The sequence below is a fragment of the Atractosteus spatula genome, chromosome 3 (assembly GCF_055471065.1).
Source record: "Atractosteus spatula isolate fAtrSpa1 chromosome 3, fAtrSpa1.hap1, whole genome shotgun sequence".
Taxonomy (NCBI): Eukaryota; Metazoa; Chordata; class Actinopteri; order Semionotiformes; family Lepisosteidae; genus Atractosteus; species Atractosteus spatula.
In genome coordinates this window covers 54417680-54430145 of record NC_142708.1, presented here as the reverse complement: position 1 = coordinate 54430145, position 12466 = coordinate 54417680, and the positions used below count along the sequence as shown (strand labels likewise).

The following is a 12466-nucleotide window of genomic DNA, read 5'->3' as shown; positions in this document are numbered from 1 at the left end:
CTTACATTTGCAGTATTCCCTCAGGAAATACCAAAAGAAGTTCTGCTCTGGTAACTGGGAACATTATGCTGTAGGAGATGCCTTCTTTCATTTGAGGTATTAAGGGTCCTAGCTGCGTGTGGTCACTGAACCTGCCATTGATTATGAGTGCTTACAAACACTGCCTTGGGTCAATTCCACTTTAGCCTTCCAGACATTTACAGGGTCCAACATAGTGCAGAGGAATGGAATTAAATACTTCCACGCTATGAGTAACTGACAAAATGGCTGCCATGCATCAATTAAAAAATACTGTATGTTCACTTATGTGGTGAATGAAACAAACCTCTTAGATGAATAGTGATTTGGTGTTTGTTTTCAGTAAAAAAAATTATGGACCCTGATTAATTAACCTCACATGAAATCAATAAGTAAAAGGGTCATTGCATTTTTCCCGCCATAATTTATTAAATGGAGAATACAAGAAATGTTTTACTTTCTCCTCAAGGTGAATAGGTAACATGCATACCATCTTTCTTTTAACGTGGTTTATTAATCCCTCCATCCTCTATCATTTTGACCTAGAAACAAAAAAAGTGAACATTATACAAAACTAGTCCTAAAGAAACTTCTATCCTTATGTCTCAATACACATTTTTTTTTCAGAGACAAAACTCCACACACATACAGTATTTGAAAAATAGATCAGAATGATAGGCCCTAGAGCTTTGCCCACTAGCATGTGTTTTTATTGATCCTAAAGCTGGCATAACAAATGTGATCAAAATTTCACCGATTGCAATGAACTACAGTATAACTTGTCTGTGACAGCCACCTTCTTTAGTCTCATCTGTCCCATAACTCTACAGGTTTATTTATTTACTTTTTACCAAACTGTAACCTGGCCTTTCTGTTTTTTAAGCTTACCGGTGGTTTGCATCTTATGGTGAACCCTCTCAGGTTATGCTGGTGTATTCTTCCCTTTATGGTAGTCTTTGACACATCTATGCCTACATCCTGCAGAGTGTTCTTGATCTTTTCAACAGTCGAAAAGGGTTTTTTCTTCACAATTGAAAGTATTCTTCGGTCACCCACTACTGTGGTCTTCCATGGTCTACAAGGTCGTTTGCTATTGTTAAGCTCACCAGTGGGTTTTTGCTTCTTAACAATGTACCAAACAGTTGATTTTGACACACCTAATGTTTTGGCTATGTCTCTGATTGATTTATTCTGATTCTGATATGCTTTATTCTGATTCTGATTCAGCCTCATGATGGCCCGTTTTACTGGCATCAACATTTCTTTGGTCCTTATGTTGAGAGACAACAGCAACAGACTCCAGATGCAAATGCCACACAAAGAATTAACTCTAGACCTTTTTTTAGATCTCTTGTGCATGAACTAATGATGCAACAACACACAGCTGGCCAAGAAACAACTGAGCAGCCAATTGTCCAATTACTTTTGGTCCCCTAAAATGGGAAGACTATGTTTAAAAAGGGCTGTGATTCCTATATGGTTCACCCAATATAGATAAAAATACCCTCGAATTAAAGCTGACATTCTGCAGTTTAACCTCATAGTCATTGTTTCATTTCAAATCCAATGTGCTGGAGTACAGAGCCAAAACAGCAAAAAATCTCTCATTGTCCAAATACTTATGGACTGCACTGTATATTCACAGGGTATTGTCTACATTGTTGATGAGCAGTTCAGCATTTTAAAATCTATTGTACAGAGGATTTACTCTTCATTCCTTCATATTTAAAAGGCAGACCACATGGGTTTTTATTTAGTAGACTAAGAGCCTTGTGGTATGCGAGACAGCTGGACTTTGGTGAGGTTTCCAAAGATATCCAATTCAAATGTCCTTTCTAACATTATATTTATAGTAAAATAAGAAGTCGTTCATGGCTCTCTAATTTATAAAAAACACACAAATGCCTTTGCTTAAGTTCAGCTAATGAGTATACATTGGTATCTCTCTGTTCTGCTTTCTAGGGGCTTCTACAATAAACTTATAACAAAACTGCCAAAAACAGTCCTGTGATTTTTTTGCATCCTTGTACCATAATCAGCTTACTGCTCTTGTACACCAGGAAAATAGCAACATTGGTTTTGCTCTTAAAAAAATGTGCCAGCCAGCTTTTAATACTTTTACTGAGATGAACAAAAAATCACGTGAAGCTATTTTCTTTGTATTAGATACTTTGTTGTTTTTTATGGGACCTTTAGAGCTTATTGTACTTACGGTTTTAAGTTGGACACTAACAATAGTCAGTTTTGACCAGCTCCCCTTTGCAGGACCCATTTGAGAGACCCTCAGTATTGCAAATGCGAAATCGGGTGCGACGACCACCTGCACAAGCAGACCAGGAGGACCAACACGCCCAGTTGCCTTCCTGGACAACTGGACCCGCTGTGAAAAAATAAAAGTTTCTTATTAACACACCCGTTTCTATTCTTGATTCTGCACCTGACAGGCACAAAGCCACCAGGTAAAAACCACATACTTGATTTTCTTCCAGAAATCAACTTACAGTCTATAGCCTCACTCTTTCTGTTCTGGCAAGCAATTCCCTCAAACTTGGGTGGACACAAACATAGACAGTCTCCATCTATCAGAGTTACTGTGCCTCCATTTTGGCATGGCTTGCATTTGCACACATTGTACTCCTCAATATAGTCATTGATGGCTGCCTCCAAATTTGCTTTCTTTTCATTGGCATGGGTCATCGTCAGAGGAACCAAATTATAAATTGCTTCTGGCTGCAGAGAGATGACAGAATGACAGTTATCAATGTATTATATGAGGCTTTTACTTCAACAGCACTCACTTACTCTAAAGAACTAAAATCAATAGCGACGGGTCAAATATGAGGCATGAATCCCATGACACGAGGACGAAAACCATTACTGATGGAGCCTAGTACTTTTCTTACAATATTTCACTTACTGATACACTGCATTATCAACAAAACGTAACAGGGCTAAAAATGTATGTTTTTGTTTCTTTACTTGTCTTGTGCTCATTGGTTTGAAATACATTATTTATGTCTAGTATCATTATTTTTTTTAAAGGTTCTATAAATTAATTACTACAGTATAGATAATTGGGAATAGTTATTTTTAGATTATTGGGTGGTCAATAGAATAAGTGCACTTTGTAATGTAAGAATTGAATCAATTAACAAGAATGGCTATCTTATATTGATCAATATAATATTTTTTATATTATTATTATTATTGTTATTGCAATATTGTGTGATTACTTAATACTGTACATAATAAAGTCTCTAAGCTGTCCTGTTCCTTTAAATGCAATGATTATTTGTAGCAATTAATTCTATTTTTTTACAGATTGTACTTGTTTCTACAGAGGTGATGTCCTGAGTTCTTTAAAATGAAATTTAAATGTAACCAAAGCTCCTCAACCATAGTATGGGCCATACTATCCTCAAAAATAAAATGGTCTGGTAACAGATAATGGTCAATCTAATGTACTGTAATTAAATATTATACGTATCTATGGACTTACCTTGAAGGGGAAATATCGCTATTCTATACAACAGATCTTTACTGAACAGACATTATTTTAAGAAATAATTATTTCTGAAGACGTGATTAACAGATGAATGTCTTTGCAGTTTTATAGATACTAGAAAAACTATAGCAAAATTATAAGATCTGTAATGTTTGTCCATCACATTGTCTATCTTTATCTTGTTACCTGAAATATGCAGTTGACTCGTAAAATTATAATTAGGATTTTGAGTAGCACATAAAGTCAAAATCGCGTATAGTCAAATTTTATCCTATTATCCTTGTGGATTATAATATCTTTGTGGTATATACTGTATATGCTGATATATTGTAAGCTTTGTATATGCTTTCCTCAGTTTGCTATGTTGCAGTTTCATTCAAATTTTGTGTTCATTGCCTGCAACGGTAAATCCAGGATCAATATATAAAAATATATTATTTGGAAGCTTTTCAGAGGAAACTAGAATGTCCTGAAATAAATGTGCCGCCAGACTGCATTGCAGAGTATACACTTTCAGCGACAAACAAGCAGCCTGACAGATAAAGGAGGCATGAAATTAATGAACCCATTCCTTGGTTATATAACAGGCTCTAACTGGGTATCACAACATTACGAGACATAAGATCTTTAACATTTATTTGATGCAAGAAATGTACTTCCATTAGTAATTAATTTATCCGATTTTTTTATCATGTGTTGATCCAGTATTTGAAAAGATGAGAAACCACTGATCATCTGTACTGGCAGTCTAGTGCTTTTAACACAACAAAAACATATCCCCAGCAAGTTCAAAGACCTTTTGAATCAACGAACTACCCCTGCCACTTGTATTTTTGTTTTTTTGATGGGTAACCCTTATCTATTTTCTACCTGTGAAAATCTAAGATGATTCCTACTGTATAAATGAGATTTTCTGAAACTATGAGATTAATAATATATACTTGTACAGTACAGAGTACAACTTTCAGAGCACATCAGAAAGATTCCAAAGTGGTTCTCTTTATGGAATTAATTTAAGTGATGGGACGGAGGTTGTGGTAGTTCTGAAGATTTACTGTAAAGTCATTTCGTACATAAAAAATAATAGTTTTTATAACTGAAATATTTAACTGGAAAGAGATATGTTTTCTGCTATTTGGTCAGAAAGAAAATGTGTTTAAAAGACATCTAAGGCTGGCCTTAATAAGATAAAGAACATTAAAAGGTGGGGCTTTCTTAAGTAATTTCTGCACTTCTAAACTCATTTTGAGTACATTTTGATTTTACTCAATTCATCTCATTATCGTCCCACAAGAAAGCATCATGATAGGCATGAGATTAAGAAGATTTCTCTCTAATAAAGTGTCTGACCTCCACAGATCACTGAAGATAACTGCTGCAAGAATAGTTTAAAACAATGTCGAAATGAGTAGAATCATTGTATAATGATTTCATAATACTCCCTGATCAAAACCTAATCACTGATGTTACTGGAAGTATTAGTACCTACATTGCTACAGTACTCATAAGGATGAATCAATATTCAATAAACTCTAAACTAACTGAAGTAGTGAATATCACAGTTTAAATTAAAGCTTGTCAACACCTTGAACTGTTTTGCCTAGGCTGACCAGACAGAACAGTGTTTAGTAATACTACAGAAGGAAGTTTCAAAGCTTACCTTACTCGTTATCAGTACAGGTGCAGCATCAAGAGACCTAGCCCATTCCACATATGCATTTACATTCATCACACCCTCTTTTTCTATCTGTCTCTTTAGAGCTGCAGTGGATGCAAGAGTCCCTCCATTGACAAAAGATATAACGTTTTCTAGAAGAGCTTTGCTTTCGTTTGTAGCTGAAAAAAAGACAAAAGTCTTTAAAAAACATTCTCACCCTACAGAATTGTAGGACAGTGTTTCTGAAACATTTTTACATTAGTAGAGATAAAGTAAGTCTGAGGTTTTTTTTATAATTTGAAATATTAGTTTATGTCTTTTTTAATTAAAAGAATTAGGATAGCAATTGGGATAGCAGAACTCATTTTCAAAAATGATCAAGAAAATAAAGAGGAAATCTTGTACGGTTGCATTGTTATCAAATTAAATAGACAAAATCAAAGGCTGAAAGGCTGTAGAGCAAGACTGTGACATTATAAAAGTTTTACTGTAAGCATTTTGACTTTGCTGAACTTCAATATATTTGCTGCAATTCATATTTTGACCACCATGTGTGGCTGAGTTGTCTGCATAGTTGTGATCTGACATGAATATTTATATATGGCCTCAATGGATGTATGTGAAGCTGCTTGAAAACCTTTGCTGAGAAAATGAAAGGCTGAAATTGGCAGCAAGAATCAAAAGCTTTGAGATGACTGTGTGCGAAAATGTATCTTACTTTGTTAGAAGTAGCACTAAGACCCATATATGAAGCTAAGTCAATATCAAAATTGTTACTGGATTACTGTGGCTATCTTGCAAAGGACATACCCTGGGTATCTACAGTATAATGTCTTCTGGAGAGGGTAAGCCCGGGCCTCAAACGCTTCTATTAAGACCAGTTTTTCATACCTTGTTCAGAATCTGGCATTCAGCACGTATTGAACTTTATTTCTCAAAGTAATCAGCTTTCATCTCAATGTTCTTTGTCCCTTTGGTCTTCCAAGTGCAAATTGGACAATGGAAGTGTACAGTATTTAAAATAAGAACAGAAGGCACTTTTTTATACAAAGTTTTTGGGTCTTTAAACAACCAACCCAGCCAAGCTGTTGAATCTGTTACCCTGGCTTCTTTCAAGAAGCAGCTGGATGATATCCTGAGATCAATTATCTGCTGACAATCAAGTGGGCTAAACATACTGTATATTCTAAGACATACTCTATATTTCTATGAAATTCCCTGATACTAGAAAAAATCCAAATTTGCAGTGCATCATCAAATCCTGTCTTCCAAATTTGATGATTACGCTTTGCTTTTAAATTTTGAAACCTCCAATAGTCTCTTTGTCATATTTAGGGGAAAAGTACACAACACTCCGTTTGTCATTTTACAAACTGGTGAGGTATTAAAATGCTGCAAGTGTAGCTTACAAAAAGATGGAGGTTTAATGCAGAAAAATACTTCAGCAGATCTCATGCACAACACCTGGAGAAAACAAACAAATGCGCAAAGACACATGGGAGGTAAATTAGATGATTGGTAGCATGAAATGCAAACAAATTTGGGAATGAGTGTCACCTGTCAGCCATATTTTCTTCACAAAAAGAGTAGACATAATTAGCAGTACAATCAAGAAGACTAACTTTGTTTCATAATTATTGAATTAAAAAAATTATTGAATTTCTGTTAAAAAACAGAAGCCCTAAATGTAATGCATGCACCTTATTCATGATTTTGTTTCTACATTAGACAAAAAAAATAAATACATTAATGCTATCAGAAATACTTGCCAGTTGAACCAGTTTTCAGATTATCACAAAATTTGGGTTTTGCATGTAGGTCCAGATCTACACCAGACGTTTTGAAGTCCACGGATACATCAAACCCCAGGCACTTCTTAATTTCTTCCTCCTTCATTCCTGAAATATATATAATATAGAATACTATGCACTATCTGGTTTCAAATGAACACACTGTGTCAGAAGGATTTTGGTAAGATTACTATTTCTGAGAGATAAGCATATTCACATACATATACTATGCACATACTACACAGGTATGTGTGTCTACATAATTGACCTCTTTGGTATCACTAAAGCATTCTTTTACTTAAAGAAGTGGACAGCTTTGAGTTTTTTATTTAAAAAAACATTTTTCATAAAACTTTTTTTTTAAATGTACAAATTTTCCAGAGAGACTGGACTTAAAAGCCTACTCTTTTTTGTAACCTTAAAATGTATAGGAGTTTAATTTATTGTGTCTTTGTTAAGTTGTTTTTCACACAGGATATCCTACCATGTTTGAGACAATAATCAGTGTGTTACATTTGGAATGGTGTTTTAGGAGGGTGACTTACTAGATTTCTTTAAGGTTTCTTTATCCATCACATATACAAGATCATATTTGCCTCCTGCTGTCCCAGAAACAGTGTAGTGGGTACCATAATCTTCAAGAAAATCAAAGTATCTGCTCTTTGAGTACTCCAATGGCAAATCTATTAAATCGTCCAAAAATGTATCAGACAGACGAAGGTCTCGGGATCGCATTCTGAAAGTGCTTAGTTGGATTTTTCCCTTCACCCGCATGAAGCTTTTGGTCTAGAATTCAACAGAGATGAGCAAAATCTGTTCACTTGTGTCTCATGGATACTCTAAACCATTTGTTTGCTCTCAAACAAATGTTCCTGCCTGAAAACGAAGGCAAAAACGTAATAGTTTTATTTATTTTCCTATTATTATTGTAAAATTCTAATGTACTGTACAGTAACACTCCGTGGAGTTTGTACTGTATGTATGCTTCGGTTTTTGCCTGGTTCTCCTTTTTCCTCTGACAGTCCAAAGATGTACTGGTATGTTAACAGTCTTCTGGGAAAAAATTGCCCCAGGTGTAAGTGTGCGTGTATTTTTTTTCTGTGATGGACTAGTGTCCCATCCAGGGTGTATCCTTCCTTGCACCAATTGTTTGCCAGGACAGGCTCTGGCTCTGACATGTATTGGATAAGCAGTTAGAAAATTTAGATGTGGGACCAATTTTTTGGGGCCTTGCAGAAAAATGCAAACCCTTCCAATGATGTCCTGTTTTGCTGAATTACAAATGGCACTGTACACAGTTTTTGCAAAGTGAATACTAAAATTGATTCCCAACCCAGTACTGACCTGGCCTATCCTTGCTAAACTTCTAAGATGAGTTCTGACTCTAAAGTACATACATGTACTGTACATTTGTAATGGTGCAATAAAAATATGAATTTCTTCACATTCAAACACAGCTCACAAATAAATTTATAAAATATGACATATCAATCTTACTTTTGTTCAACTTACCTTAACAGTAGAGTATTCACTGATGGTCTTTATTTTTTCACTAAATTCAACATTAGCTCCTAATTTAAATCCACCACTTGTGTTACTGTCAGCACCCTCTTCCTTTGGACTTTCTGTGAATTTGAAGGAAAATCCTGCATCGACTGACACTGACTTTTCAGTCAAAATTTCTCTCACCAGAGAGCTGGCTTCTTCATAAGTCTCCTTGGAGTATGATTCTTCTGTAAGAGTCTGACAAAAGAACACAAGATATAAGAACCTAAGAAAGTTTACAGATAAGAGAAGTCCAGGTGGCCCATCTAGCCCACTTGGTAGATAGTAGTTACTAACACAAACTCTTGTAGAACTATTTGACAGAAATCAGTAATACATTCAACAAAAAGAACAAAATGCATATTTTTCAATACAAACTGTTAGCTATTCAAACATTTATTATACAAGCATATTGGTGTAATAGCTTGCTGTCTATCTGGTGTTCTTCATTTTTTTTTTAAATACAGTGCCATCCAAAATTATTGGATTATGGATTATAAGGGTGACAATAGTTCTGCAGGGCACTGTATAAGGATAAAGTGGTTATGTTCAATATGTGCATGATGGGCACAAAAGATTGATTTAGCACTAAAGATATCACATAATGGATTTAAATGACAAAAATCTAACTATGCTATAATCAATTTAAATAGCATTGTTGTTTGGAGTAAAATAATTGTTTAAGGACAGAGCAATAACAATAAAGAAAGAAGGAGAGAAAAGAAAAATATAATAATCGAATATTTATTTCTCCCTGCATTGTTAAAGGTCCTCCTAGCTTTCTACACTGTGAGAATTTTACTGTTTATAACAGTTTAACCTGCAGGTGGCATGGTAGTACAGTGGTTAGGATTGCAGCCTCACAGTGCGGAGTGTGGATTTTATACAGTATGTTCTTTCTGTGTTCAAGTGGGTTTCCTCTGGGTGCTCCAGTCTCCTCCCACAGTTCAATGACATACTGGTAAGTTAATTGACTTCTTTGAAAAATTGGCCCTGGTGTGAGTGTGTGCATGTTTGTGTCTCTGAGTGCCCTGGAGTGGACTGGCGTCCCATCCAGGGTGTATCCTACCTCACGCCCATTGCTTGCTGGAATAGGGTCTAGAATCCTCCCAATCTTGGATAAAACAGTTAGAAAATGGTTGGATGGACAGTTTGAACTCTGTCAAACATGAGAGACTTACTGCGTATGTTAAAGCCACAACATTCCAAGGAATGCGATTATATTCCCTGGTGCTTGGATCTCTCACCCTGTTGCACACTCCATTAAAGAACTCATTATTAAATGGATTGGCTCTGGGATGTGACCCTAAAATATTGATGCTGTGAAGAAAAAAACAGTATTTTCATGAAAAGCAGTACTCTAACATAAAATAAACTTTTACACACAATTATGAATACTGTAGCTCTGTTGTTCTTAATTACTTTAATGGGCAAAACAGATACTAGTTTATCAAGTTCATGCTTAAACTATAATAATGCAGTTTCAAAGTATTTATTGAAAACATACATGAAGTCCATTCTAGGAAAACTATATTTCTGTATAACATAACATAACATCACGTTATTAGCCCTATACAATTTCTTGCATTAGGAATTCATCTTTTCGCATACCCCAGCTTGCTCTCGATGAGACACAGACATATCAACAATGTATTTTATGACTAGCGACTGCTGTTTGTTTTGCATAAGAGCTTTTGCCAGAAGATGATGAGTCCTTGCTTTCAGGCCATATTGACTGTAAAGTAAGCATACCCATATCCTGCTGTTCTTCCTAGTTCTGACAAATCCACAAGTGATTTTCCACAAGGAGGGCGATGTGGTTCTTCACAGTCCTCATCAGACAAATCCCCACAGTCATTGTCTCCATTGCACTCCAGCCTCTTTTTAATGCAGGTGCCTACATAAAACAAAGCATCTATTCATTGGGAAACTACAATAAGACACAATGAAAAGACTTTGCAATCCATATTTTAGTGCTACACCATGTTTGGTTTGAATAATCTCTTATGTCCAATTAGGGATTTTAGAACTAATTTTTATTATGGTAAGCGTGCTGCCCATGCTTCAGGCCCTACTCACCAGAGATGAGGGGTTATAACTAGACTGACCTTGATGTTTAGGTAACTACTTCATTTCAAGGCTTATTTTAATGTCACATTGTACACTTTTAAATTTTAACTCTATTTATAGGTATGGAAAGACATATTTTGTTGCTTTCTGTGTCTATTCAATATTTTTACATACTGTACATTTTGGATTTCTATTTTTGCTTTGAGATTAAGAACACAAATGTAAAAGGAAATGAGGAATTCAGAAACACACAGGAGAGCATGTGGTCACCCTCAAAAAGGAATACCCCACTGTCCAAACCCATTCAGGAAATCCATCCAACCACTGTCAGAAAGCCACTTGTTCTGATAAAACTTTAGGCAACCTAAAGCCTATTCTGGAAGTTTAGGGTGCAAAGAAGGATTGAGAACACCCTGTATGGGATTCCAGTCAGCCACAGAGAAAGGAAAAAATATTAAATAGCTAAATATTGCCAGCATACCTTTAGGAGGTTGGAAGATTCTGGAGGACCCATAGAAACATACAAAGAATAACATACTGTACAAACTCCATACAGAAGAACTCTTGTCCATAATTGGAACCTGGACTTAAGCGCAAACTTCTCTTTAGCATATTTTTGCAAAGGACATTTGTTAGAAGTTCTGACTTACCTGATTCACACCTAAATTCAGTTTCTGAACATTCTGGCTGAACTCTGTCACATGCATCATCGGTTGTGCAGGCTTTTTTCTGCCCCAGTGGTTCAAAGCAAGTCTGTCCTCCAAACTGCCCAAACACTTCAACACTCCTAGCACGAAACTGGCAATAACAACAAAGAGTAAGGCTTCCCTGACCATGACACTCTAAAATTGTTGACTGCAGTTTTGCTTATTTTTGTAATGACATTTTTACAGTACAAGCACAAATACCCAAAAGGCTGGTTCTCGTGGTATGATGTTAAGAGGAAAAGACATGAATGAATATGGTTTCAGATCCATTATTGCTTCTACCATTGTACAGTTTACTATATTGTACATGTAATTTTGAGACAGTACTACAAATCACACATTTTCTCTCTCTCACCATTTGTTTTGAACAAGGGTCACATTTGCTCCATGATGACCAGGTGCTTAATTTGCAGTCCACTTGAGCTGGGGCACCAACCTCTCTTGCCATCCGCTGTAATGGCTTGGAATTGTCTCTGAAAAACCGAAAAGGCAAATCTGTTCATACTAGTGTACATGCATCTAAACACAAAATACACCAAGGATGTGGCCTGGTTTAACTGCAGAATGAAAGGACAGTAAAATATCAGAACAACATAAAGTACTGTACATACTCCCAAGATAGTATTTAAACTCTATTAACTATCAATTAAAATAAGAAATAGTGTCTATTAAAAATATATATCTTATTCAAATAATAGAAACTTTTTCTTGACAGTTGTTCACTCTTGAATAAACTTCTGTAAAGTGCTATTGGAGAGTTTTATATTTCCATTTAATAAATTATACATATAAAATGAAACATAATCAAACTAACACATTTTATGTATTTTCAAGACCGAACTACATACGTACATGAAGTCACCTCCATCAACAAGAATAATGCCTTGTAGAAGGCAAAGAGTTACACTCAGAGCAGCCAGGGTCTTCATATTTTGCTTGTGTCTGCCTGCAGCACACAAAAGGTGTCTCTATATTTAAAGAGAGGAGCTCTTGGAATGATTAACCATTCTTAAAGATCAGAGGTAAATATTGCAAAAGCAAATCAACCAACATGGTAGTTTTTGAAAACCTTTGGGAGTTGGTGAGCACACTGAAAAAAAGTAAATTAAACAACTGAAAGTGGTTCCACGTTCAAAATAACTGCTAATATCTTCAAGACAGCCATCTGATATTG

At 35.5% G+C, this 12466-nt stretch overlaps 1 protein-coding gene across 1 annotated transcript; it reads right to left on the bottom strand.

Moving 5' to 3' along the window:
• Positions 1–428: 428 nt before the first annotated feature.
• On the bottom strand, positions 429–12236 carry c9 (complement C9). Its single transcript, XM_088909830.1, has 12 exons — positions 12145–12236; positions 11648–11765; positions 11236–11383; positions 10268–10412; positions 9697–9835; positions 8483–8713; positions 7516–7756; positions 6950–7078; positions 5184–5359; positions 2520–2748; positions 2231–2398; positions 429–560 (listed from the first exon to the last, which is right to left on the bottom strand). Exons 1-11 carry the CDS (start codon positions 12219–12221, stop codon positions 2247–2249), a joined length of 1785 nt encoding a protein of 594 aa, XP_088765956.1. The 5' UTR covers positions 12222–12236; the 3' UTR covers positions 429–560; positions 2231–2246.
• Positions 12237–12466: the final 230 nt, after the last annotated feature.